Raw genomic sequence first — 24,762 nt, forward strand, 5'->3', positions numbered from 1 at the left:
CTTTTGGTTCATGAATAAATATTACACAAGTTACAAAATGTTTTTTTACAATTTGTGAACCAGAGTTAGAGCGACAAAAGTTGCGCTGGGGAGTCAACGGCGTTTCGACACGTGGTTGGTTGGGGTCATCTTCAGGACCAGGTTACCGGATTGTTCATGCTGTACAAAAAAGGGGGAGGGAAAGAGAGAAAGTAAGGGAGAGGCAAGAGGGATGTCAGAATGATGGAATTGTACCTGATGTGGGGTCAGAATGAAGATGTAAATGGAGCAAGTGCCAGGTGTTGGCGTGGGAAAGTCCTAAACGCAAAAACGGCCCAGGAGTGTATCCTGTGGGGTAAGGCAAGGTGAGAGCAGTGGAAGAAGGGAAGGGGGATGGGAGGGGTAAGGGGATTTTGGGGGTGGCAGGTGTGCGTGGCAGAGAGTACAGGAAACTCACCAGGGCTGTGGAACCTCAGGGCGCCAACACACCAGGAATAGTGGGTGACGTGCTCTGTAAGGAAAACTAGTGCATCAAGAGAGGCTGGTAAACGGTGTCAAGTGTGAGCATCCAGTATCTGTAAGGCAATCAGAAAAGGCCGGTATAAGAATGCGGGCACTGCGACTGCGGGGGCAGGGTAGGGCGTAGGGGGTTGAAGGGCTCACCTAAGGAGGACCAATGGTGAGAATGGGTCAGTGGAACGAGGGGCGAAGAGTGCCCACAACGGGCGTCGCGGACACGGCGTATGGAGATTTGGGTGGCGGAGGCCAATCAATGGTGGGATACCGGCACTGTGAATCATGCGACCGGATCGTGGGGATATAAAGAAAAGGCGTGTGTCAGGCCGTTGTTAAAGGCCGATAGGTGGTAAGCGCCAGAAGCAGGGCGACAGGCTCACCTTGGGAAGTGTAGTAAGTCAATCAAAGAAAGTGAGGTCTGGACTCGATCCTCTGCGGGCGTGCGACTGGGCTCGGCGTGAGTCCGAGTGGGTACTGCTACGAGGTAGTGCAGGTGGAAGAAAGCTTCTGGGAAAGGGTGACGTCACGGAAGGGGGCGTGACCGTCGGGTGGTGTGTCCAGAGTTAAAGGGCCAGGAGCGTACAGGATGATATAGAAAATAAAGAGAACGACTCGAGAAAGAGGGATGGGGGAACAAAAGTGACAATTGTGGACGCCCCAAATGGGGACATCAATAGACAATCAAAGGATCTGATTCATCTGGCAATGTACACCAAGACGCAGATGATGCAAAATATCACAATGGACAGATGTACTAGGTATACACATGTATAGTATGCATCGTTAATTGAGGCTGAAATGGAAATCACACAAAAAGAGCATGAGACAATAAAATGGAAAGCAAACAATGTGTAACAGTGTACATCATTAGGTCATGCGAAAAGGCACAGTGTGCCCAAGACAAATACATAAATAAGTATGGTGTAACAATAAGAATCATTAGGTCACGTGTTAGAGGTAGAGTATGGCTGGATGGAGTCAGGGAGCTGGCCTGAGGGTCATGTGTATGGAGTGGAGTCAAGCAATCAGTCCCATGAAGCTATGTGTGGGTCGCAGAATTAGTCATTGGCGAGCAGAGGTACGGTAAGCTATAAGGTTATATCAGCAGTGTTAGAGATGAACGGTATTGTTCCATTCATCCAGTGTGTTGAGACCTTGGTTGACGGTAACTGCAACGTGTGATCCATCTGCATTCCCACTCATTGAGGAGTAGTTGGTAGTTGCCGATTCTGGTGGGGAGAGTCGGTTGGTTAATTACTTGCCAGATCATATCCAAATGACTGTGTTGTTTTTCTAGGTAGTGATCAACAAGGGGGGCATTCTCAGCTTTGCAATGGATGCGGCTTTTATGCTGGATAATCCGCTGTTTAACCATTTGAGTGGTTTGGCCGATGTACACAAGGTTGCAAGGGCAACGCATTGCGTAGATCACATTAGTTGAGCGACAGTTAGTGAAGGTCTTCAAGATGTACGTCTGGCCGTTTGATTCAAAGTCCTTTGTGTTAATCATGAGCGCAAATACCACCCAATTCTGGCATTCGTAATGTCCAACAACTGGTGGGATGTCCTATGATGAGGTGATAGATTCTGTGCTGTTTTTTTTTTAGGCCAGGTGATAGAGTGAACTAGATGGTTGGATAAGTTGCTACCTCTTTTGTAGGAGAACAGAGGCGGTTGTCGGACACTCTAGTGTGAGCGGAGGATCTTGTGTTAAAGTATGGATTACGATTGTGACGACCTTGAGTCTATCAAAGTTAATATCGAGCCAGGATTACTTTTCTGGTCGTGGCACACCAACACACCTCCCTTTAATATGATATTTAGTCTAACCCGAAAGTAGGAGGGGCACGAGCATGCTCCAACGCTTCACTTTTAGTTGTGTCTTGTGCCAGGTGATCTTGTGACTAACAAAGACTGATAATCTGGTGTCCACTCTCCTGTAGTTACCGCTCCTTTCCCCTCCTCGAGCCTCCTGATATAGCCAATGAAACCAGGATGTGACTTTGGACCTCCTGACCACTTGGCTGGGGTGTACTCAGCCCCAAGTGGTCCAAGCTTATCCAAGCTGCCCTGGGGTTGTCCTCCTCCTCCTTCTCTCTGCTCCCCTCGCTGTATCTTGCTCAGCTGCCTCCCTCTGGCCCCCAAAGTTTCAAGGTGAGCATCCTCAGTTAAGGGCCCCTGACTCGGCTGGTGAATGGGGATATGAAAGGGGGCCACAGTGCATTTATTAAAGAAAATACTGTGTGTTGTGTGGGTATGCACCCCCATTATGGCAGCAAGCTGCACCGGACTAATGCCTGTTGCTTCTGCGCCTACAGGGAGAGGTCCATGGCCCTAGAGCCTTACCTGCACTCCGTTGCAACCAAAGCCTCCAAATGAGCCGTGACTCCCAGTCAAGCTCAACCTGGCTCTGCCCGGCTGGTTCGCTAAACTAAAGTTGTAAACATCTCTCTTCTTAAACAGCTCCCCAATTTCAATTACATATCTTCTTTTCATTTGATCTTAAGACAGTAGTTCCACCTCAATGTCTAGTTCTCCAGCTCATAGAAACCCAGACACACAAGAGGCCATGTTTCTTCTCCTCTTCCAACTTGATCAGCGCTATCTCTGAAGAAGACCAAACTTGGGCAGCATGACTTTTAACATCAAGTCAGCCATCTTGCCTCAACACATGGTCCACTGTGCTCATTGTCAAAATATTGTAGTTAAAGGCAGGGACTTCCGATTCGAATCAGTAAACACCAAGCCAGTAGTATTTCCTTTATTTTATGTTCAGTCTATATGTTAAAGCCGCAGTATCAGTAACTCCTATTAGAGGTACGTCTTCCCACTAATTAGTTGTAATTAACTGAAATGCTTTGACCCAGCATATAGACCCCAAGCTTTCATATGTCATCACATTCTCACAGCTCCTCTCTCAACATTCTACTGCATGCACACTCACCCCATGCATCACTAACACAACACTTTGCTGCATCTACATTCCAAAATCAGTGGCAGTAGCATAGATAAGATAAGACAATAGATCTTAATCTTTCTGAGACTTTGAGCATGTGCTTACATTTCAGTAATTCAGAACTTTACATAAAATCTGGCAGGCTTTTGTTAGTGTAAATAGAGATCACATGCAAAAGCATTCCACCCTCATGATGAGTGAGGGTAGAATGCGGCCAACCTTTTCACATTTCTTTGACTTACTCTTTCTCCCACAGTGCATCAGTCACAATGGTTCGCAAGGATGCACCCCGCCTGCCTTGACAACATCCTGTTATCAACTCTACATGAAATAGTCCTAATGTTGTTAAGCAGGATTCGTAAAAAACATAGTAGGAAATTATTGCATACAAAATTCCCCATTCCTGAAAGATTTGTAGAAATTGTACAACCTATGAATTTTTTCCAGAACAGCAAATTAACCCTTGGTCACCCTTCTCTTCTCGCATTGGGTCCATATTTGTTGCTTCTCTGTGCTGTGTGTTACATGCCACTCCATTTACTAGTTGTACCTTTGTTGTCCTCGTAGTATTACTTTTTCTTGAATTGGCCCTTCATATTTAAGAAATAAATCAGTAGATCTCAATGTGTAAAGCACACCCCACTGAAAAGTTAATCATCGGCCTCTATTTCTCCTGCATGATTAAAAATTAGAAGGATAGTGAGAAAAAAGATGGGCTCATAGTTATCATTTTCACAAATAGGTTTCTTTCTGTGGTAACTTTGCATTTCTACTTAACTAACACCTTTTGGGGAACTTGAATTTCTACAGCCCAAATATGCTTGGGCTGGAAGCTCACTTCATGTCTTTTAATCTCTAAGATTCAAATACACCCGGAATGACCTGAAATGGTATCCTTGTCTGATCCATCCTGGTTAGATATATAAGACAATCTAAGGTGAGTAGAGACTCTGTAACAATATCTGCAGCACTATCAATACCTGTGAAATGTATTTGAATTTACATCTCCCGCAAGGTGTAGTGTTCTGGTCTGTAGCTGAAATTAACAAGCTATTGCTGAAACTCTCTGACTGCTCCCAGGCTTTTGAGTAGGAAAGAAATCTTTAGCACATACAACTTGGTTTTCTTTAAGGGAGAAAACATCTGACAAGGTTTTCAATTGATATATTAACATGGAAAAATATTTTAAGATCTTGTCTTTTAACTGTTTTGAAGAATATGCCCAGCACGAATGCATGTGATCTGATAATGTTGGATTTATGAAGGGTTATGATGTGTGAAGAGGGACAATTTGTAACTAATAAAAGCTTGTTGATCTAGAATTGTAATAATAGTCTATTATTATTGATGTCCAATGGAATGATCATGTTTTTTAAAGAGAAAGCCATGCGTGATTTGAATGCTTTACTGTCTAGGTTTATTTTATACTGTGCTTGAAACATAAAAAACAATATTGTTGATTATTGTTCTTATTTGTATAATACTGTGTAATGCATACTTTCGATATAGTTGTTGATATGCCCTTTGTTCAGTCATCTACTGTTCATCTTCTTTTCTTCTTAAAACTCCCTTCATTGGTTTGAAGGATTGGTAAAGTGATGTATAGATTGTTATCACTTTTATTTTCTTTATAGCATGTGATATTAAACAAGTGTTTTTATTTAAAAATATATGTAGCAAAAGCCACTACCATTTCATGTAATTGTGTGAAATCGAATCCAGCTGTACCTACTATCCCTTTCATAATCTACTTTGATAATCAGATAGTTGTACTTTTCATTTTTCTAGGAACTTATGAACTGCGCATTGACCTGCGTGATTTTGAAAATAATTATCACTTTGCCAAATATAGTTCTTTCCAAATTGCTGGAGAGACAGAGAAGTATCAGCTGATATATAAAGCCTTCATTGGAGGAAATGCAGGTGAGGAATTCCATGATTCCTGAAACGAAAGTGGTGCCAGCAACCAATATATTCATGTAATGCTAAAAACAAAATAGAAATGGATCTCTTGTGCTCTGCAAAAAAGGATTGGATCTCTTAAGTTCGGCATGACTAAATGCATATTAAAGCTCGGGGGAATGTATATGGCCCAAATATAAAATAAAATACCTGAGACATTTTTCATAAGTCACAGCATTCACACAACTACAGTAGTTTTTTTCGGACAATAGAATTACTGCCTCTGTAAGAACATTAAGGGGCTGATTATGATGGCGGACGGTATTATGATGGCGGACGGACTTCAGTCTGTACGCCATTGTATCGGGTAATGGAACCGCCTGCCTACCAAGGTGGCGGTCCAACAATAGGCATTACAATGCAACCGCCACCACTGCTGGCTGCTGCCCCCGCCGCAATGTAAAAAAGGGACTTGTTACATATCCCTGCACTAGGTGGCAGGCACCATGCGGTGCCTGCCACATGGTACAGTGATATGTAGGGGGGCACCGTAGGTGCCCCCCAGGTCCCATGTCTAGGGGCCAGGGAGAAGGGGAGCCCGCTACAGGCCCCCAAAGTCCCTTTTCCGCAAGTCTTTTAATGGCAGGTTAACTGCCATGTAAAGACTTGTGGAAAGGGACATTGTAATCCCTATGGCGGTGCATGGCACCATTGTAGGGAATACAATTCCCCCTGACACACTTTTTGTCCATAGTCTATTACGTTACCCCAAGTACAGTTATGGGCAAAAATACAATCCCAACCAAAGGCCCTGTAAAGCAATATGGGACAAGATTCTAGAGTGCAGTGAATATTATAGTATCCAATATCAAAACATTCCTTAAGCAGCGGCGCTCTCAGGCTCAGCTGAGAGCTAATACTATAATATTCACTGCACTCTAGAATCTCGCCCTATAATGCTTTGCTAGGCCTTTGGTTGGCATTGTATTTTTGCCCATAACTTTGCTTGGGTTGATCCTAGGAGGATGGGACCACCATCGAACTGTTCAGCATGATATGCTTTTTGTGTCCAAGACATCTGCTTGGTCCTCCCCCTAGGTTAGGGGGGAGCCCAAAATCATCACCTCTCTCATTGCCTGATATTTTCAAAGCTCACTTTTGTGAATTGGTTTTATGCTTTTTAGCATGTGAAGGTAAAGTTGTTTTATCAAAGGGTTGTGGTGGGTGCAGTAACTAATTCCTACATGGCAGAGTAAGGATTCAGAGTTTATGCATGAATAATCTCTGCAACCTCCCCACAAGACGATTGACTTCACAAAAACCTTATTGTTAACCAAGTAATGCAACTCCCAACAGCCTCAACAGGTACTTCAACAGTCATCCACACGATTCTAGGTTTTCCTAAGTCCTGAAAATATTTTGGGGTGTGAATTGTTAATTAAATTGTACACCAGCATAATATATTACTGCTGTAACTGAGATTGTTGCTAAGAATAACACTTCGAAGTAGCCAGATACAATGCAAAGGCTTCCCTAAAAACCTCTTTAGTCATTAACAGTCCCAATACGTGTTAAAGTGTCTCAAAGACGTTTTGAAATTGAGCATTAATTTGAATCATATTACAACAACATCACAGGTGCCCCATTATTTTATAGTGGATCCAGATGCAATAGTGCAGTGGAGTGCATATAATATGTATTGGATCAGTGATTATGCAATAAACGGATTGGTTTGAAAACAGTCAACGATAGCCCAGATTTACTAAGGCTTTCCGCTGGTGCAAAGTGATGCTAAAACTCGCATAGTATTTACTATATAGTGCAAAAGTTGTTTTGCTCAGCAAAAAACCCACTTTGTGCTGCATTGCATCTGAAGGGTGCTAGTAAGGCGTTACTGAAGTGGATCAATGCAAATACCTACAGATTGTGATGCAAAGCCTGATATACTAAAACAGAAAGACCACGCCTTGTGTAAAAGACCTGCTGGCAGGAGGCATAAACAAGGGAAAAAAGTGTTCATTTCTCAAAACAAAACCAAGGTAATGCATGTGTGCTACAGTGTACATCACACCTCCAATGGATGGAATCCTTCTGAGTTTGTCTAGGCATAGGTAATTTTTACTGCAAAGTTATGCTTGCAGTACAACGTATGCTAGACAGAGCACACTTGCCACTGCACAATGTGTGAGGCTGTGTATCCCACAAGGTGTTTGTGTGCCAGAGCATGGGATGACAGAGACATCAGGGTAATCTTTTTTTATTTTACACATTTTATTAATTTTACAGCCAAGGTGCGACATAGGCATAAAATACAGCTTCATGAGTAGCATTACAAAAGAACAGTAAGGCAACAATACCAAAAAACATGGCAGAGCAATATTTTGTATTATACAAGGGCCTGAGCCACTCCTTCCACTAGTGTATTGGGTGTATCAAGGCTGCGTTGACGTAAGTCTCTCACATTTGGCCATGGTCTGTCTGTGCAGGATTCCAGCTGTATGCCCCTGAGTCCCTCCCAAACCTTCAACATTTTGCAGTGTTTCTGGGGGCATCCCCTTGCCATATATGTCGGGTGTTCCAATCCCATACAATAATCCATGCCCTTGGCCTTTGTTTCCACGGGGGCTGTGGCATCTTTCCAGGCCTTAGCAATGTCCCGCTTGGCAATAATCCAACCTAGCCAAAGGATCGCCCCTTTGGTATCATGTTCCCCCTAGGTCACCTGTGATGTGAAAAAGGATGAGTCTAGGGTGCAGAGGAATATTCATCAGGGAAATCTTAGTAAATAGGGCTCCAAAATGTGTTTTTCCCTTGTGCAACAAAGTTCAGCAAGTTTGGTTGCTGCTCTGTGTAGCATAAAAACAGAATTGAAACTCTGGGTACATAACTACGATTTGACTTTGGTATTCTCCAACAAAACCAACTCAAGATAATAACTATCACTGCTGATGGAACTCAAATCTACATCATAGCTGCCTGGCTGCCAATATTTAATACATATCTAGAAAATAGAGCAGGTACTGAATGTGTGACACTCTAGAAACCCAAAGCTCTGGTAAGCTTTATAAAACTGTCCCTCTTCTGTTTGAGTTCTCTATGAATGCATAGCGGTTAAAACTTGGCTCTACAGGCACAAACTACTTTTTCAGGTATTTTGCTATAGGATTTTTTGTATTATTCCTCTCCTTTATATACCGCCAGGCTTTTTTCAATTGATTATCTGGGACATAAGTTTCATTTTCTAGGTAATTTTCTGTCTTATGAAATGAAATGAAATTAGGATTTCTAAAGCTCACTACAACCCGTAGGTGTTTAGGCATTGACTTCCAGGGGGTGGACCAATGTAAAGAAAAACATCAGAACGGGGTGTATGATAGTACTGAGCTAGTTGTTAAACAGCCAGGTTTTAAAGGCCTTGTGAAAGGTAAGCAGATTTTTAGTGGTTTTTAGTGTTAGAGGCATTGAGTTCCAACGCTTGGCAGAAGTTATTCCAAAACTCTTGCCTCCACAGGTATTTCTCCTGAATTTGGGTACAACCAAATTAGCCTGGTAGGGGGATCTTAACGTCCTTGAAGGGATGTATTGTTGAAAGAGTTGTTTGATCGATTCAGGACCCACAAGATGAAGGGCCTTAAAGACTCTGCATAAAAATTTGAACATCATCTGCTTTCTAAGAGGGAGCCAGTAAAGTGAGGGGAGAGCCTTGGAGACCGATTGACATTTCGGTATTCCTTAAAGCAATCTGGACGCTGCTTTTTGGACCATTTGGAGCTTGTCTAGAGCTTTCTTGTGGGCAGTCAAAAAAAGCCAATTGCAGTAGTCAATTTTTTATAAGAACAGAGCAGTGATCACTGTTTTACGTTTGAGGGATGTAAGGAAAAACTTTCCTAAGTGATTTAAAAATAAAGAACCATGACGAGGTGATGGCATTGGCATGGCCCACAAAGGAGAGTTTTCCGTCAAATTGGACTTCAAGATTTTTCACCTTAGACACAGGAGTTGGGAGCACACCCATTTCTTAAGGCCACCAGCTATGGGACCAAAATGATGGCTAATTGGCAAACAGCTGCACTTCAGTTTTATCTGAATTTATGTTCAGACAATATTTGGACATCCAACTGCCAATCTGTGACATGCAGTTGTGGAAACGTTCTGCCGTGCTGTCAGGGTTTTATGTGACTGACACTACAATTTGGGTGTCATCATCATAAGACACAACAGAGAACCCAAGGCCCTTGATCAGAGAGGCTAAAAGGGTAACATACAGATAAAAAAAGGTGGGACTCATCGCCGAGCCTTGTGGTACCCCACAGGGAAGAGTGAAAGAGGTGGATCTGTGACCGTTACATTCCACGAACTATGATCTGTCAGTGAGAAAGGATCCGAGGAGCTTGAGAGCGGTACCTATAATTGCTATCTCGAACAGGCGTTTAATAAGAAGTTCATGACTTACTGTATCGAACGCTGCCGTATCATCTAACAGAATTAGGGCAGCGTTCCCTCCTTTATCTAAGGTTGTTCTGATGTATTCAGCAGCTGTGATCAAGGCTGTCTCAATGCTGTGTTGGCTTCTGAATCCAAACCGGGAGGAATCCAGTAGATTATTATCCTGGATGAATAGAGAAAGCTCGGTATTTATGGCCTTCTCTATCAGCTTGGCCGGAAAGGGAAGTCGGGAGATTGGCCAGATGTTGTTGGGGTTTTCTGTGTCCATATTTGTTTTTTTTTAAAAGAGAAAGAATTGATGCAGTGTCCAGGAACTATAGCAGGGGCTAGTTGTAAAACTCTAGGGGGGCAAGGGTCCAACGGTAACCCCGATTTGATTTGAATAAACAGGTTGGCTACTTTACCAATTTTAAGGGGGGAATATGTTGAGAGAGTGGTATTCCTGGCAAGAGAGGGCACTAAGAGATTAGTTTCCAAAGAGTTGGCTTCACTGATAGCACTTTCTACTTTGGGCCCATTGGAAGCTGCTAACTTTAGGTTATTGTTCGAGCAGATTCCTTCTGTGTTCAGGATACAAGTTAGAGCGTTAAAGATAACCTTTACCTTATTTTTGAAGAATGTAGCAAGTCTGTTACAAAAGGTGGCATCCGCATTAAGATTCCTGGCTGGTTGCTTAGCTTGAGCACGGTAGAAAATAACTCTTTGGGAGTGTTCAATGCGGAGTTAATTTTGTTTATGAAGGAGTCGTATTTGGCTTTGGTCAACAGTTTTTTATAGTGCAGTAGTTCTGCCTTATAAGGATCCTTGTCATCAGTACTGTAATTCAGCCTCCACTTTCTCTCTAATCTTCTACATGACTGTTTGGCCAGTCTGAGCTCTTCATTGAACCATGGTTCCGATGTTACTGTTCGGTTATTATTTCTGTGTTTGGTAGGAGCTATAATGCTAATGGACTCGCTTATCCATTGATGATAGTCATCATTAGCTTGATCAGGATCAGGAGATACTGGTTTATTAGATTCAGTTAGTGTCCTCGTGAGTTGGCCGTCTGAAATTAGGTGCCAAGGTCGATAGCTGGAAGTAGGTGGAATCATAGGTTCCTCCAAATTGTGGTCCACTAAGTTCAGTTGGAACATTAGAGCCTTATGGTCTGACCATGGTAGCAGTAGAGTGGAGGAAACATGAATAAAAGGACAGTCTGAGAAAAATGCCAGCAAGGGTATGGCCAGCAGAATGCGATGACTCACAAACTAATTGTGCCAAACCTTACAGAGCCAGAGAGGCTATAAGATCCTGAGTGTTTAAGTCGTCCTTATTCTCCAGATGAAAGTTAAAGTCACCAAGGATGGTAAAATCAGAGGAGTTAGCCTTAATGTCCCATGGTGACTTATCCAGATTTAGAAACATATTTCTGGGGCTGGGGGGATCTCTAGATCAAGGTACAGTTAAAGGTATATTTATTTGAAAGAGCAATTTTGAAAACCAGGGATTCGCAACAAGGATGGGGTAGGATGTCGAACCTAACCATGAATTTGTCTTTAAAAACAATAGCTAAGCCACCGCCTCTGTTCCCTAAGTGATCTAGTCTGATTGATGAGTAGCCAGGAGGGGTGGCAGAGACCAAGTCTGGCCCTGAGCCAGCATCAGCCAATGTCTGGGTTACAAAAGCAATATCAATATTAGCACTGTCTAAAAAATCGGACATTTCCATAGCATGTTTTATGAGTGAGCGAACATTTAACAGAGTGCATTTTATCGTTTCTGCCATGCGTTTCCGAGTACTAGCCACAGAAGGGCTTGGTGAGTGTGTCTTAAAGCCCTTGAGTCTGAGACAGCAGACCGGGCAAGTTTGGCATCCTATTGCATCTTCAGGGGACAGCGTGGGGCCTGGGAATCACCAGGCTTTGGAGTTGAAAGTGAGTAGCGCTTCCCTACTATACCTCAAGCCACCACGGTGTTGGGGAGCAAACCCGGCAGGGGGGCTGGTGCTGAGCGCGACCGGTGCACGGACAGGCGCAGGCGGACTTGCCTTTGGCACGCCAGCGGCGCGCCCACTGCGCATCTGCACTGTGGCTCCCATTAAGTAGTGTGAAAGGTGAGCCAGTCTCAAGACTAGACCGCTGACCCTTCCAAGATGGCGCCTGTGCGTGTGCAAAAGGAAGTGAGGCACACTAAAGCACAACTAATGGCCGCAAGTCAGCCGGGCAGATTAGGTAAGGCATTTGTTTAAAATATTATGCGTTTGCTCGTTTGTTAATCCATAGTTAAAAAATATGCCCCAGTTAAAATAGATCACTCCTGCACCCTGCAACACGCAGCAGTGCAGGAGAACACAACACAGTGCAAACAGTGCAAGCGGAAAAGTAAAATGAGCCTTACGAGGCTTTCTATTAGATTTGGTGTCCCCCAGGAGTCTTAGATATGCCGGCTCATGTTAAACCTGGAGCCCGATTTAAAAAGGCATTTGAATATTTAAAATTATATTCCATGTGCAAATGGCTGAATTTAAGGTGTTGACAAAAGGTGATTTTGCAGGAATTGATCAATTTATTTCTGAGTACTATTACCCCATGTCAGTGTGAATACCATGCATAGGTTTAGTGTTGGTGGCTCAAGGCATGGTTTGCCCTAAATGTTTGTGAACACACATTAGTTTCCGAACATTCTCAAATGCCCCAGCTGATCTTTTTTGAGATTTAAACAAGTCAAGGACGCACATCCCAAAGCTTCATGGGGCGGCAGAGGAAGGTGTTACTTCACGTACTGGAAAAATATTTTCCCAGTGGATAAAAAGAAAACTGTGAAATTGCACAATGATACTGCCGTTCTATTATGTAGGATTGCCTTCTACAGATGATTCAATATTGGGAAATTCAACCACTCTAAAAGGTCACTCGGCTTTCCCTGGTGTCTGCCTTGAAATCTTTAACAGATGCAATTTTCCAGTCCTACTCTTGGAAAGTTTAGTTAATTCCTACCAAATTGTGTAAAAATCGGACCTCTGCGAAACTGTAATCATGCCATAGTAATAAGAGTAATTTTGGAGATTACATGTTACTCTTGTGACGTGAAATGACTGAAAGTTTCACAAATACGCTTGTTGCGTAACTTTGAGTAATTTCAGACAAAAACCCCCTACCCAGCAGCAGGGTAACAGACCGCGAGCTGCTGCTGGCAGCTGCTGTTCCTGTTCTATTGTATTTAGCGCTATTTTCTTAGACCAAACTGCATCCTCGGGTCCATTTTGGATGTGAGGGTGTATTTTATGATAAGAAAATAGTCCACAATGCAGGATTATCCGTCTTGCTTAATTCAGCATTATCTCTAAAAGTTTCACTGTAGTTTTGCGTAGTTACACCGCAGCAAATTACACAAATTACAGTCAGTCCTATTAAAAACACATTCTACATGAACCGATAGCTTTGAAGGTATATTTACATTTTTTTCGAATCAAGACCCTAGGATTTTATTTCCATAGATGTACAAAACTCTGATGCCTTAATGTGAGCCAAGTACAAGATTTAGAAAATTCTTAAAGCAAACCTAAAGAAACCCCTCTATGTTGTGCCCTAACATGCCTCTGTAAAATTAATTGAAGAGTGCTGCCTCCTTCAGGGCTGAATCAGGCACCTGGTGACCCAACTGGAAATCACACTGGAGATCCAGCCACACCAGGCATTGAACCACAGGCGAGCATTATCAAACATTCACCAGGCTGATATTATCATTGAAACACAATCAATCATTCTTAAAATGCCACTGCTTCTGACAACATGTCATGAATATCAAACCAAGGCTCATGTTGTGTCTCTCAGCTGCCCAGTGAGAAAATAGTGTGCCGCCTCAACACCACCTACAGCCATGAATTGTGAAAAACATTAGTAGCTCTTACTAAAATGGTGATCCTCCCACGGTTCCTATACTATTTCGCAAATCCGTCAATATACATCCCCCCTCCTTTTTCCGCTCACTAGAGAAACTAGTCAGAGACTTTATGTGGGGTAGCACCTGGCACTGAGTACCTGTTAAAAAAACATATCTACCCACAGACCAGGGAGGTCTAGCGGCCCCAAATTTTGAAAAGCACTACTTAGCCGCTCAATTGCAATGGGTAGCTAGATGGCTAGCTGACTGCCAACACAATGACACCTCGACCACGTGTCCACCCTACACGTTACTGCAACTGATAAGGCTATTTCACCCTAATGTGAACACAAGCCAACCGGAACCATTACTACTCAAGGTAGCGTGTAAATGCTTTTGCAGGAGTCTATACTTAATCCGACATATCACGCCATACGCAGCAGCATTACCCTTAGAAGGAACGCCTAGGGGTCAAGCAACAATTGCAGAAGCTGAACTGTGGAATTAAGAAGGAGTTGCTTTTCTATAATGGGCTCCTCTCAGGTTACAGGCTATCCCCGATGCCCACTTAAATGCTCTCCAGACAGTCCACTCTAGATTCTGCTGTAATTTTTGGGATCCAAATCAGAAAATGTGCATTTGTCTGATCTTTGCATTTTCACCTTCCAAAAACAAGAATCAAACATTTTATCATCGCCTCTGAAAATTTGTGGGCCAACAGACCTTTGTTGGGTCTTCCTGCTTTAGTAATGCAACCTCTTAAAAGTGTTCACCACTCAGCAGCAGTGGCCGCTCCTCCACCATGGCTGAGGAGCGTCACCCCCCTCCCCCAGCACTTTTAACAATGTGAAAAATAAAACTATAATAAAACAGGTTTAAACCCCGTTTTATTATCATTTTATTTTTCACTGTGCAAGGCATGGGGGCAGGGCCAAGGTGGTGACAGGCTGGGGGGAGTGCTGGGCACTGCCTTCCCAGCGCATGTGGGTTTGGCCGGTCGTCTCAGGCCAGCCAAACCCACATGCACAGTGACGCTCTCTCCAATTGCTGGGGTTGGAGAGAGCAGGCACAGGCTCCCAGTCTGTTCTGGAGCACAAATCATCAGTGCTCATGCCAATCCTGAAGCTGCTTTCATGATGAGAAATGATGAGTGGAAAGGAGAGGGCAGCAGAAGAGCATGTCACGATCCTAAAGGGTGCCGCTAAGTTCTTTTTATGTTTTTTTCCATTTGTCTCCATGGTTCCTCATTCCTTCCCCTTCCCCACCACTTCCCCTGTCCCTCCTCTTTTCCCCAACACAAGCCGCTCCTGCTCAGCGGGTCATTCAGTTTTTGAGTTTCTCAAATTTGATCGCACCATAATTCTTTTTCAGTTACACTGGTTGCCTTTACGTCTTTTAAAAATATATTCTTCATTGCTTTCAGAGCATCTTGGTCCTGGTTCTTCCAAGGTATTTGCCTGACAAATTGAAGTTCTCAGGCAGGCATAGTGGTACTAGGATATAAGATTTTGTTTTGCTTAGAAATTTCCAGATTCGATAGACGTAATTTGTTTGCATAAGCTTTCTCACCTGCAGATCCTCGGCTTTGGAGCTCTCTCTTCACAGAGTGATACTCTCATACTGTTCAGTTCAAAGTTACCATCCTCATAGTTTGGTAGCTGGAAGTGTCATTCACATTTTGATCAGTCAACACTGGAGCTATTGGTTCTTGTAATTGGCAGTCATGACTTATGAAGTTTGTCCTCTCGACAGACATGCAGATGTTTCATTGGTACAGTAGTTTTATAAATCCACTCTGGGGGGGCCTCTTTTATTATTTTCTGTTTAGTTTTCCATTGTTATATACTGTGCCCTCGTTGAAGGGGATTCGTTATAGACAAGGAGGTTTAAATGCTTTTAAAAGTGTTGGCAGAATTCAGTACTAATATGTCCTTGAAAGACCACAAAAATGTTTTACATGGTGTATATTTAATCAAGTCATGGCAAAGTCAATAAGTCCTTTTGAGGTCGACCAAAACAGCGCTTGCGCTGTCACTTAGCTACCTGTTGTATATGTTTTGGAAGTTGGACTTAGCCCATTTCTTGTCCATTGCTTTCCATTTGTTTCTGTCCGCGTCCTTTACAAATCCTTGGTTACTAATGGGCAGTTGGTCCTTTTTTAGCCCTCCTTTACATTTCCGGTTTCCTCCAATGCAGCACTGGGTTTTTACGCTTACAATGCTCCCCTCTTCCTTCGGGCACTACTTTTCTTCTTCTTGTGTTCCCTGATTCAGTGCAGCACAGCTTCACGTCGGCCGCACTTTCCATTGTCCAAACTGTATTTATTTTAAAAAACGACCAGTCCTCCCAAGCAGGAAAACACCAGCTGTTGTTTTCCATCGCTGCAACGCTGCCGGTCGCAAGGTCAATGATTAGTTTTTAGGTCTCGCTTGAGCCAGCGCATGCGCTGCACTGCGAGACATTTAGTAAGTGGCTTTTAAAAGTGCTGCCACATGCTTTTGCTGGCCTAGCGCTTGCGGTTTCAGCACCCGATCAGGTGCCATCTGGCTTTCCTTTATGGCTTTCCTATGTCACGCGCACCACTCGCAGGCTCGCCTCCTGCTCCCCCTCTCAGTAAACAGCCCCTCCCCCGCCACAGCTGCTGCTTTCACTTTCCACTCGCGTGCTTTTTTTTTCATTTTAGAGCGCGCGCGTGTGCGCACACACAACTCCCGGGCTTGTTGCTAGTGTAATCAACGTGATAGTCTGGTGGATGCCAGCTGAAATACTTTATTGGCTGCATCCAGAATATTACTATAAACGAAAATTTTAGGATTCGAAGCATGCCTCAAACACCCCAAAAAAATACTTTTAGAGTGTTTCTGAAGACGGACCATTGCTGAGGACCAGAAGACACGACATTGCGTTTCCGCATAAACTTTGTCATCGTAGCCGTCATTTGTCTTATTTTGTTTGCGTTCTAGAAATTCAGTAGAAACGCAGACATCGTCAACACTTTATCCAGTTCCTGCAAGGCACAGTGACGTTTAAATGAGCTTTTTCGTCATGAGCCTTACTATCCCATCAAGGCGCCTCTCTGACCGGAAGTAAAAAACTCACTTCCGACTATTTACTCGCTCTTTAATCTTTTGAGATGGCTAAAGGGAGCGTGGCTGCGGCCACAGCTCCGAATGGCTTTCTGGGGCTGAAGATTGGCGCTGAGCACCGAGTTCCCGGGGCGAAAAGAAAGTGGTTAAATCGAAACAAGAAGAAGACCTGGAAGCGGCACATTGATGCACGAGATGTTGAAGAGTTTCTGCAGGATGTGCGTATGCAAGAGCGCACTCAGGGGTGAGTCTCTTCCAAGTGATCTCTGCCCTTTGAAAAGTAGACAATTTTTAGAGTCGCACCACCAGAAAGACCCATTCTTCGCAGAGTCCTCTGAGAAAAAACTCCCAACTAGTAGTCGATAACCGAGAGCTTCACGAGAGCTGCTAAGATTTCAGGTTGTCCTTGTGTGAAATTTCTGTAGTTTAGGTGAGCTTCGAATATATGCAGCTAAAGAGCTCCTTACATAAGCGGTTTCTTATCTGAATACACAGGGACCGGCTCCCTCTTCAGTCCAGGGTTGACATACAGCCACTGTCCCTTTATCTGCTGCTATGGGGTGAGGCAGGCAAGGAGTGGGCAGGAAAGACACAGGAGCAGAGAGCGTTTAGTGTTCTTTCAGCCGGTAGTTTCTAAACTCCTGTACTCTGTCTTCACCAAGGGCTTCTTGTAAAACCGGGTAAGAGTCCTTCCTGCTCGTTGAATGATTCTGTACCCTCGCCCGTGGTACATCACAAGCGGTCTCCTCTGTGGCTCTCGCTATGTGTTCTATAAACATACTGTGGTTTCCATGAATTCTGTTCGGAGTGTTTTTTTTTTTGCCAGATCCTGTCTTTTCACAGGGTGCATCCTTCAATGTCAGAATCGGAACAGCCCCACCCGGGATATTGAATATAATTCACCAGGGCTCCCGTAGTTCACCTGGTGCTCCCCTGGAAGCTGTGCTCCAGAAGTCAAGGCCCGCTCTCGGGAAGCCTGGCACCAAAACCAAATGCAATGTAAATCCAAGTCACCTCACTCCAGAAACATTCATTGATGTCCAGCCAGGAATGTTTGTGTTAAAAGGAAAGCATCTTAATTATTCTTGCATTAACATATCAGTTAAACAAACATTTACAGAGCAATAGTTCTCACATTTGCGAGAGTTTGAGCTATTATCATTGTAAATTACAATGCTTTTTATTTATGTGTTGGTTTTAAAAACATAAATAAAAGGCATTATCATTTACAATGCCAATAGCTTAAACTCTAGCAAATGCAAAACCTACTGTATTGCAAGTGCTTGTTTAGTTAATGTTGCGCTTTTGTGTTAGCGTGCTTGTAAAACCGTTTTACAAACGTTTTATTACACATCAGAGAGGTCTCTGTATCTCCGCTGTAGGGAGAGATTTCAAATAGGCTAAACCTGCAGCCGTCTCGTATCCTGAATTTACTGAAGTGCTCGCTGAACACTTGTCCTTCCTTTGTTAATAAGTCATAGTGTTCTGCTGAAGGTGTGAATGACCACCTTCCTTGACACCTTGTATCTGTTTGCTACTGAAAGACGATGTCCTGCCCCCACCACCAGAGAGCATCTGGGTCCAGCGCCTATAAGCACAAACAAACCGCGTCATTGCCCATCTAATCCCCCTAAAGAACAATGGATTTCTGTTTGGCTTGTGCTCCCAGCCATCCACCAATTCGTGTCCGTGCTCCAGTGCTTGGGAAAATGTTTGAGGGAAGTCGACATTTGACACCGTTCAGGCGTAGGTTGCACACACTCCAAACTGGTGGAAATGGGCTACACATACCTAGAAATATTGGCTAAGCCGTCTTGGGAATTCTTAAATTGGAGCAAGCTACCTTTGGTAGTCAGCTCGGGTTATGTTGTTGGTAAAATCTGAAGGTTACCCAGCAGATGGTGTGTTAGGTGGCAATTCATAACTCTGCATCATAATATCGTAACTCTGCAAAAAGCACAGTAGATTCAGTGTTGAATGATTCCACGGCATTGAGCTAGGCAAACAAACATTGTACCATATGCTGCCACTGAAGCCCCACGACTGATGTGTGAAATAGCCATATCTTTCCGTGTATGAGGCAGAGCCCCTCTGCCTTTTGTGTGTGAGACAGCATATTATTAGCTAATCCCACATGAATAAACAAAATAGGGGGACTTTCCTTAGGTGTGGGGCAGTTACACAGAGATGTCAAGAGGATTTCTGACAATCTTCTCTAATAATGGCAACTCTCAGAGTGACGCGCTGCAGTTACAATAGAAATCCAGGGATCGATTGTTGCGAGGGGGATGAGCAGCATCTGTGGCCACTGCATCAAGCCACCATGATGGGCTCAAGGACTCACAGCCCGGCTGGCATTTGATAGACGCATACCAACTTGCAAAACAAGCATTGGCATAGCCAATAGGTCTCACCTTTTGGACCTTATAAGTGTTTAGCCATGCAACGGTTGATGTTGTTGCACCAAGGATATTGTGGTCCATAACTAAATACTTATAAGTTCCCAAAAGCGAAACCTATTGGCTATGCCAATGCTTGTTTTAAATGTCTTTCGTCCCTTTGTTTTTCTATAATTGCTTGAGCTTGTTTCTGAATGCCACTGTTTTAGTGAAGCTTCTGTGCGATGTTTTGTGCAGCTTTGTTTAGAATGTTCCTTTCTTTGTTTTTTTTTTGCTTTTTGTGACCCTTGTGCACAATGTTTTGTACGGCTTGCCTCTGTTTTCGTGAAGCGTATGCGCAAGGTTTCGGACGGCTTTATTTCTATACGTTTCCTGAAGCTGGCCACTGTTTAGGACTCGCCTACGCAGCGCACATGCGCTGCTTAGCCATTGATTCAGTTTGTGTCCCAAAACGTGCATGCGTTGCATTGCCTTCAATGGCAATGCGTGCACGTTTGGCGATTCCCTTGCGGGAGCGAGCTTTGACACCATATGTTTGTAATTAACTTGCAAACACATGGTGCCCCTGGCTCGCTCCCGCAAGGGAAACGCTTTGTGTGCTCTGGGCAGCACTCCGCTAAACCCTCCCACTTTTAGTGCACGTTTGGCGATTCCCTTGTGGGAGCGAGCTGTGACACCATATGTTTGTAATTAACTTGCAAACACCTGGTGCCTCTGGCTCGCTCCCGCAAGGGAAACGCTTTGTGTGCTCTGGGCCGCACTCCCCTAAACCCTCCCACTTTTAGCGCGAGGCGCGCGCGCGAGTTTACATCACGGGTGCTTTCAGATCCCTCCCGCCTCCCAACACAGCCAGGTAAAGCGCCTTTATTTATTTACCATCACAGGCGTTTTTAGACCCCTCCCGCCTCCCAAAACAGCATGGCAAAGCGCCTTTATTTATTTAATATTACCGGCGCTTTCAGACCCCTCAGCCGGTCTCATAAAGCACACACTCAGGCGCCATGGGTGTGGGAGGAACCGCTCTAGCTTTGGACGCGCGCGGCGGGAGCTATTTTCATTTTGCTTTCATTGATCAGACCGCTGCTCGCTCCCCTAAGGTAAAGTCTTTTGATGGACTTTAACTTTTTGCCTGAGGGGATTAAGTTGCAGAGAGATCATCGGCAGAAAGCTCCTAATGAATTCTGCATGCGGTGCGCACATAGTGACAGAAAATGTTGCACTTCTTCATCGAGTGGCTTATTAAACAGTCTCCATGGTATCCAGGCCGGGGCTGTAGGATTTTGGCTAGCAACCCGTGCTGCTGTCAAGGTGAAACCGCTCTGCATTGGCAGGAAAATTCGTCCGGTCTGGCTTTCCTCCAGTTTGATTCCATTCTGAAAAACTGCCAGTCGCCCGCCTGGATCCAAGCCCTTGGCACGTGACTATGCAGAAATGCAAAAGCATGTGATAATAGCATTAACCCCAAAACGAGGGCCGCAACGTTTAGAGTGATAGAGCTCTTCGGTTCTGTGATTGTGTAGTTATTAGCTGTTTTCGCATCTTTACAATGAGGAGCTAATGACGCCAGGCACATACGACCATGGCACCCGCATTTGAAGCATACTGCTTTTCTGCCGCTTCTTCAGCGCATTTATGTGCGACTTTTAAACTCTCCAGACCGCACATTAAAAGTGTATACTGTTTTTACCACATACAGTAGCAACTTTAACTCCCCGCTTTGCCCTCCCCTCCCATGCCAAGAAAGAGCTCCAGTGCACCCGGTGTATTAAGTTACAAGTAAAACGGAATTCTAACAACCCTGTCACTTTTGCTCCCTGTGGTAAACATAAACCGAGCAGCACGTTTTTATAGCACTCCGTTCCCACGCCGCAACAATACTAATGCAGCATGCCTCCCTTTTATGCAGCCATCCATATAATAAAAAATAAAAATTACCCTTCACAATCTATAATTTCGGCAATTTAAACAAAGAATTAAAGGCAAGTTTTTGTTGCACTCTTTATATAATTAGTATTTATAAAACGTGTATTTATCTGTGGCCATATTTGGGTATATAAAACATATGTAATTCTCACAGCAGTACTCATTGTATTAACCTTAGTTGGACAACAGGCTTATTCAAGTCAAGTCAAAAAAGCTTTTATTCGGTTAGTATAAATACAACCACATAAGCTGAACACACATAATAATACATATTAAAAATTTGTGACAAATATTTGACTTAATTACAAACTAATGATAGATCACTGAGCCGGGACCAGTATCTTGCACGGACTGAAAAAGAACCATACATAAATACACATTAGTAAAAATCCGACAAATGTCTTTTAAAAATTATTACATATTGCACGGTAGACTAAGAATCGAACGAATTATAAACTCCACTTACAAATAAAGTGATATGTGCATAGTACAAAATTTAGGTATAGAAATTTACGTTAGTATGTTGTTATTCAAGGAACAAAAATTCACTAATCTAGAAAACATTCCATACCAAAAATAAAGTGACGTGTGCCTAGATGTGAAATCCATGACATGGTAAAAGACACCCCATGCCATAGTGAAACTAATGCACCAGTTCAAGCATATCAGGATAACCTTGCACTAGTTTATTACAAATATGTGTAAATTAGCATGGGGGAACAAGAGGCTATCTAGGGCACCACCATATAATCATAGTAGCTTATACACGTATACATGATAGCCATTATAGAACACATTTCTCAAATCATAAAATTATGGATTTCCTGGCAGCTCTACACTTCAGAATAAAAGATGCAACATAAAAGCAGACGTCTGGGCTTTGGAGGGAACATAATAAGTTCATAGCGTCAGCTGTTGAACGAATATTATATTTTAAAAGGATAGGTTTCAAATAAAACTTCCTTAAAAAAACATAAAATTTACAAAATAGCAGGAAATGACAGCAACTTTGTTTAGAAACGTTATCACATGGGCAATTTGAATTAGAACCTGCCCCTATAACAGGGAAGGATACTAGATGGTGTACAATGCCTAGTCTTAAACGTACTAAAACAAAACGGTGCGATTTTTTAGTCACATCCACCAAGTACGACTGAAGCCCACTCTTAAGGCTAAGCTGCCTATAAAAGACAGAAGTTTTCTGAGACCGAAATAGCTGAATTCTTTCTTCCATCTTATACAATATAAAGGTGTCTTTAATTTCCTTCTTTGAAAGGGGTATTATATACTCTGAATGAATGTTAATTCCAAACAAAGTATTAAACCAAGAAGTAATGTAGTTTAACCACGGAATACGATGACATAGATCTAACTTAAGACAGTCTTTAATTACAGACTGTGTGAACGCAGTTTCCTTTTTGTGCCATATTGCACGCCATAATAATAAGGGGCGTACTTCAGCCAGATCAGAAATATAATTGAGGCCAGTTTCCTGATGAATCAAGTCTGTGGAAGCTGCAGCCGGGACACATAACAGGCGTTTGAGGAAGCTGTTTTCATTTATCTGGAGTTGGGCAGTGGAGGAGTAACCCCAGAATCCAGCTCCATATAGAGCTGAAGAAACGCATCTTGCATTATATATGGTGACCATGTCCTTTATTCTATAGTCCCCTATTTTCGTTGCAAAACGAAAAATACCATTAGAATTCCTAATTACTTTATGTCCAATGTTTACTTGCTCATTAGTCCATTTGCCGTTACCATCAAAATTAATACCTAAATAACAGAATGTTTTAACAGCTTGGATCTTTGAGCCTTCTAGGAAAAAGGAACACGGTGACTTCAATTTTTTACCGCAAGTCATTGTGAAAGTCTTAGATTTATTAATCAACAATTTCCTGCCATTTATAAAATGAGTAAAAGCGTCGATGAGACGTTGTAGGCCCAAAGGGGTGCGGGAAATTAGGACAGCGTCGTCCGCGTATAACAATACTGAAACGACCATATTGTCAATTTTGGGAGCATCAGCTGGGATATTGTTTAAAATTGATGCGACTTGATTAATAAAGAGAGAGAATAAAAAGGGTGCCATAACACATCCTTGCCTTATACCTCTACGCACGGTAAAGAAGGGAGTTCGCTCGCCAGTGGGCCCGTAGCGTACACTGCAAGAGAGTTTTTCATATAGTCTTGCTAAAAAGAATACTATCTCCTCCGGTGCTCCAAGGTCAAGCAATACTGGCCAAAGGAGCGAGTGGTCCACCAGATCAAATGCGCTACTCAAGTCAGCGAAACATAAAAACAAGTTACCTCCTTTCACTGTGGTATATTTGTTGATAAGCAAATCCAGATTAAGGCATTGCTCGATAGTCCCAATGCCTTTCCTGAACCCATATTGAACTGGGGTCAGTATGTCTGAATCTGCAGCCCAGTCTTCCAATCTTTTTAATAGTACCCTACTTAGTACTTTAATTGAGGAATCTAACAATGAAATAGGGCGGTAGTTACATGCTTCGGATCGTGATCCCTTCTTGTATAGAGGGACAATCAATGATTCAGCCCATGATTTTGGAAAATCCCCCTCGGATGCAGCATTAAAAATTCTTGTCAGGATTGGTGCCCAGAGATCTATTTCGGCTTTATATAAGTCGATCGGGACACCGTCCGGACCTGGTGCCTTGCCCCCTTTACTATTTGCCATCCCTTCACGCACCTCATCGACGCCAATCATCAATGGCACAAATGGCCAAATAGAATCATTGGGTAAAAGCTGATCTAAAAAAACCTTATCTGGATTAAAAATATTAGAAAAATGTTCTATCCACTCCGTGCAATTAACAAGGGACGTCAGCTCAGGGATATGATCATCCTTTAAAAAGGGACTATTTATAATTTCCCAAAATAATTTTATATTTCCGGTGTCACTTGCGAAGCCTAGCTTATCCCAAGCATCTGTTCTCATCGCCTTTTTATGGGCAAGGACAGCTTGTTTGTAAGCATATCGTAATTTACGGACTAAAATTTTGTCACGGGGTTTGGACTTTAAAGCTAACTTTAAGTTAGTTAATATCTCCGTACATTCAGAATTGAACCACTTCTTACCAACATGTTTTGGGCCTTTGGATTTCCGGGTTAAAACATCGCTTACCACCCTATTAATATTAGAGAATTCCATACAAAGTTTACCACAGGTAACCTCATCCCTTAGACAGTAATTAATACTGTCCCTACAGCTATTTACCACAACCGATTGGATATTATGTGGGTCTACACCAGCCCATTTGATTCTCATTCCGTTCGGCCTGATGGGTAGAATATCAGTAATTGTATAATCAGTATTAGTCAATTTGTTACCCCATGCCAACAGGACTATGGAAATACTATTGTGGTCACTAACCACCTGTTCAGTTATCCAAAGGTCCACATAGGGACTATTTCTAGTTAATAAGATGTGATCAATATTACTGTTTGCATCTCGGCCAGTAAATGATGGACATTTAATATGGCCCTTTCTCTCGGTGCAATCCAGTAACTCAAGGTCAAGTTTGGCCATTAGAGCATTAAGGGTCATGCCATAATCACAATGTGGAAAATGTATCATATCATCCTTGGTCCCTACAGTGGTTGAGTAAGAATTCATATAACCACATGAATTAATAAATGTGGTGGGACAAGCTTGGATATTAAAATC

General features: G+C 43.0%; 1 protein-coding gene across 1 annotated transcript in view; it reads left to right on the forward strand.

The window, feature by feature from the left end:
* The window catches only part of LOC146868564 (ficolin-2-like), a 319,234-nt gene that overhangs the window by 266,610 nt on the left and 27,862 nt on the right, over positions 1–24,762 (forward strand). The window contains exon 9 of the mRNA XM_085611295.1: positions 5,240–5,374. Coding sequence (XP_085467421.1) covers positions 5,240–5,374 — 135 coding nt within the window. The remainder of the gene's footprint in view (positions 1–5,239; positions 5,375–24,762) is intronic.

This window comes from Triturus cristatus, chromosome 1_2, assembly GCF_964204655.1.
Source record: "Triturus cristatus chromosome 1_2, aTriCri1.1, whole genome shotgun sequence".
In the NCBI taxonomy this organism is placed as follows: Eukaryota; Metazoa; Chordata; class Amphibia; order Caudata; family Salamandridae; genus Triturus; species Triturus cristatus.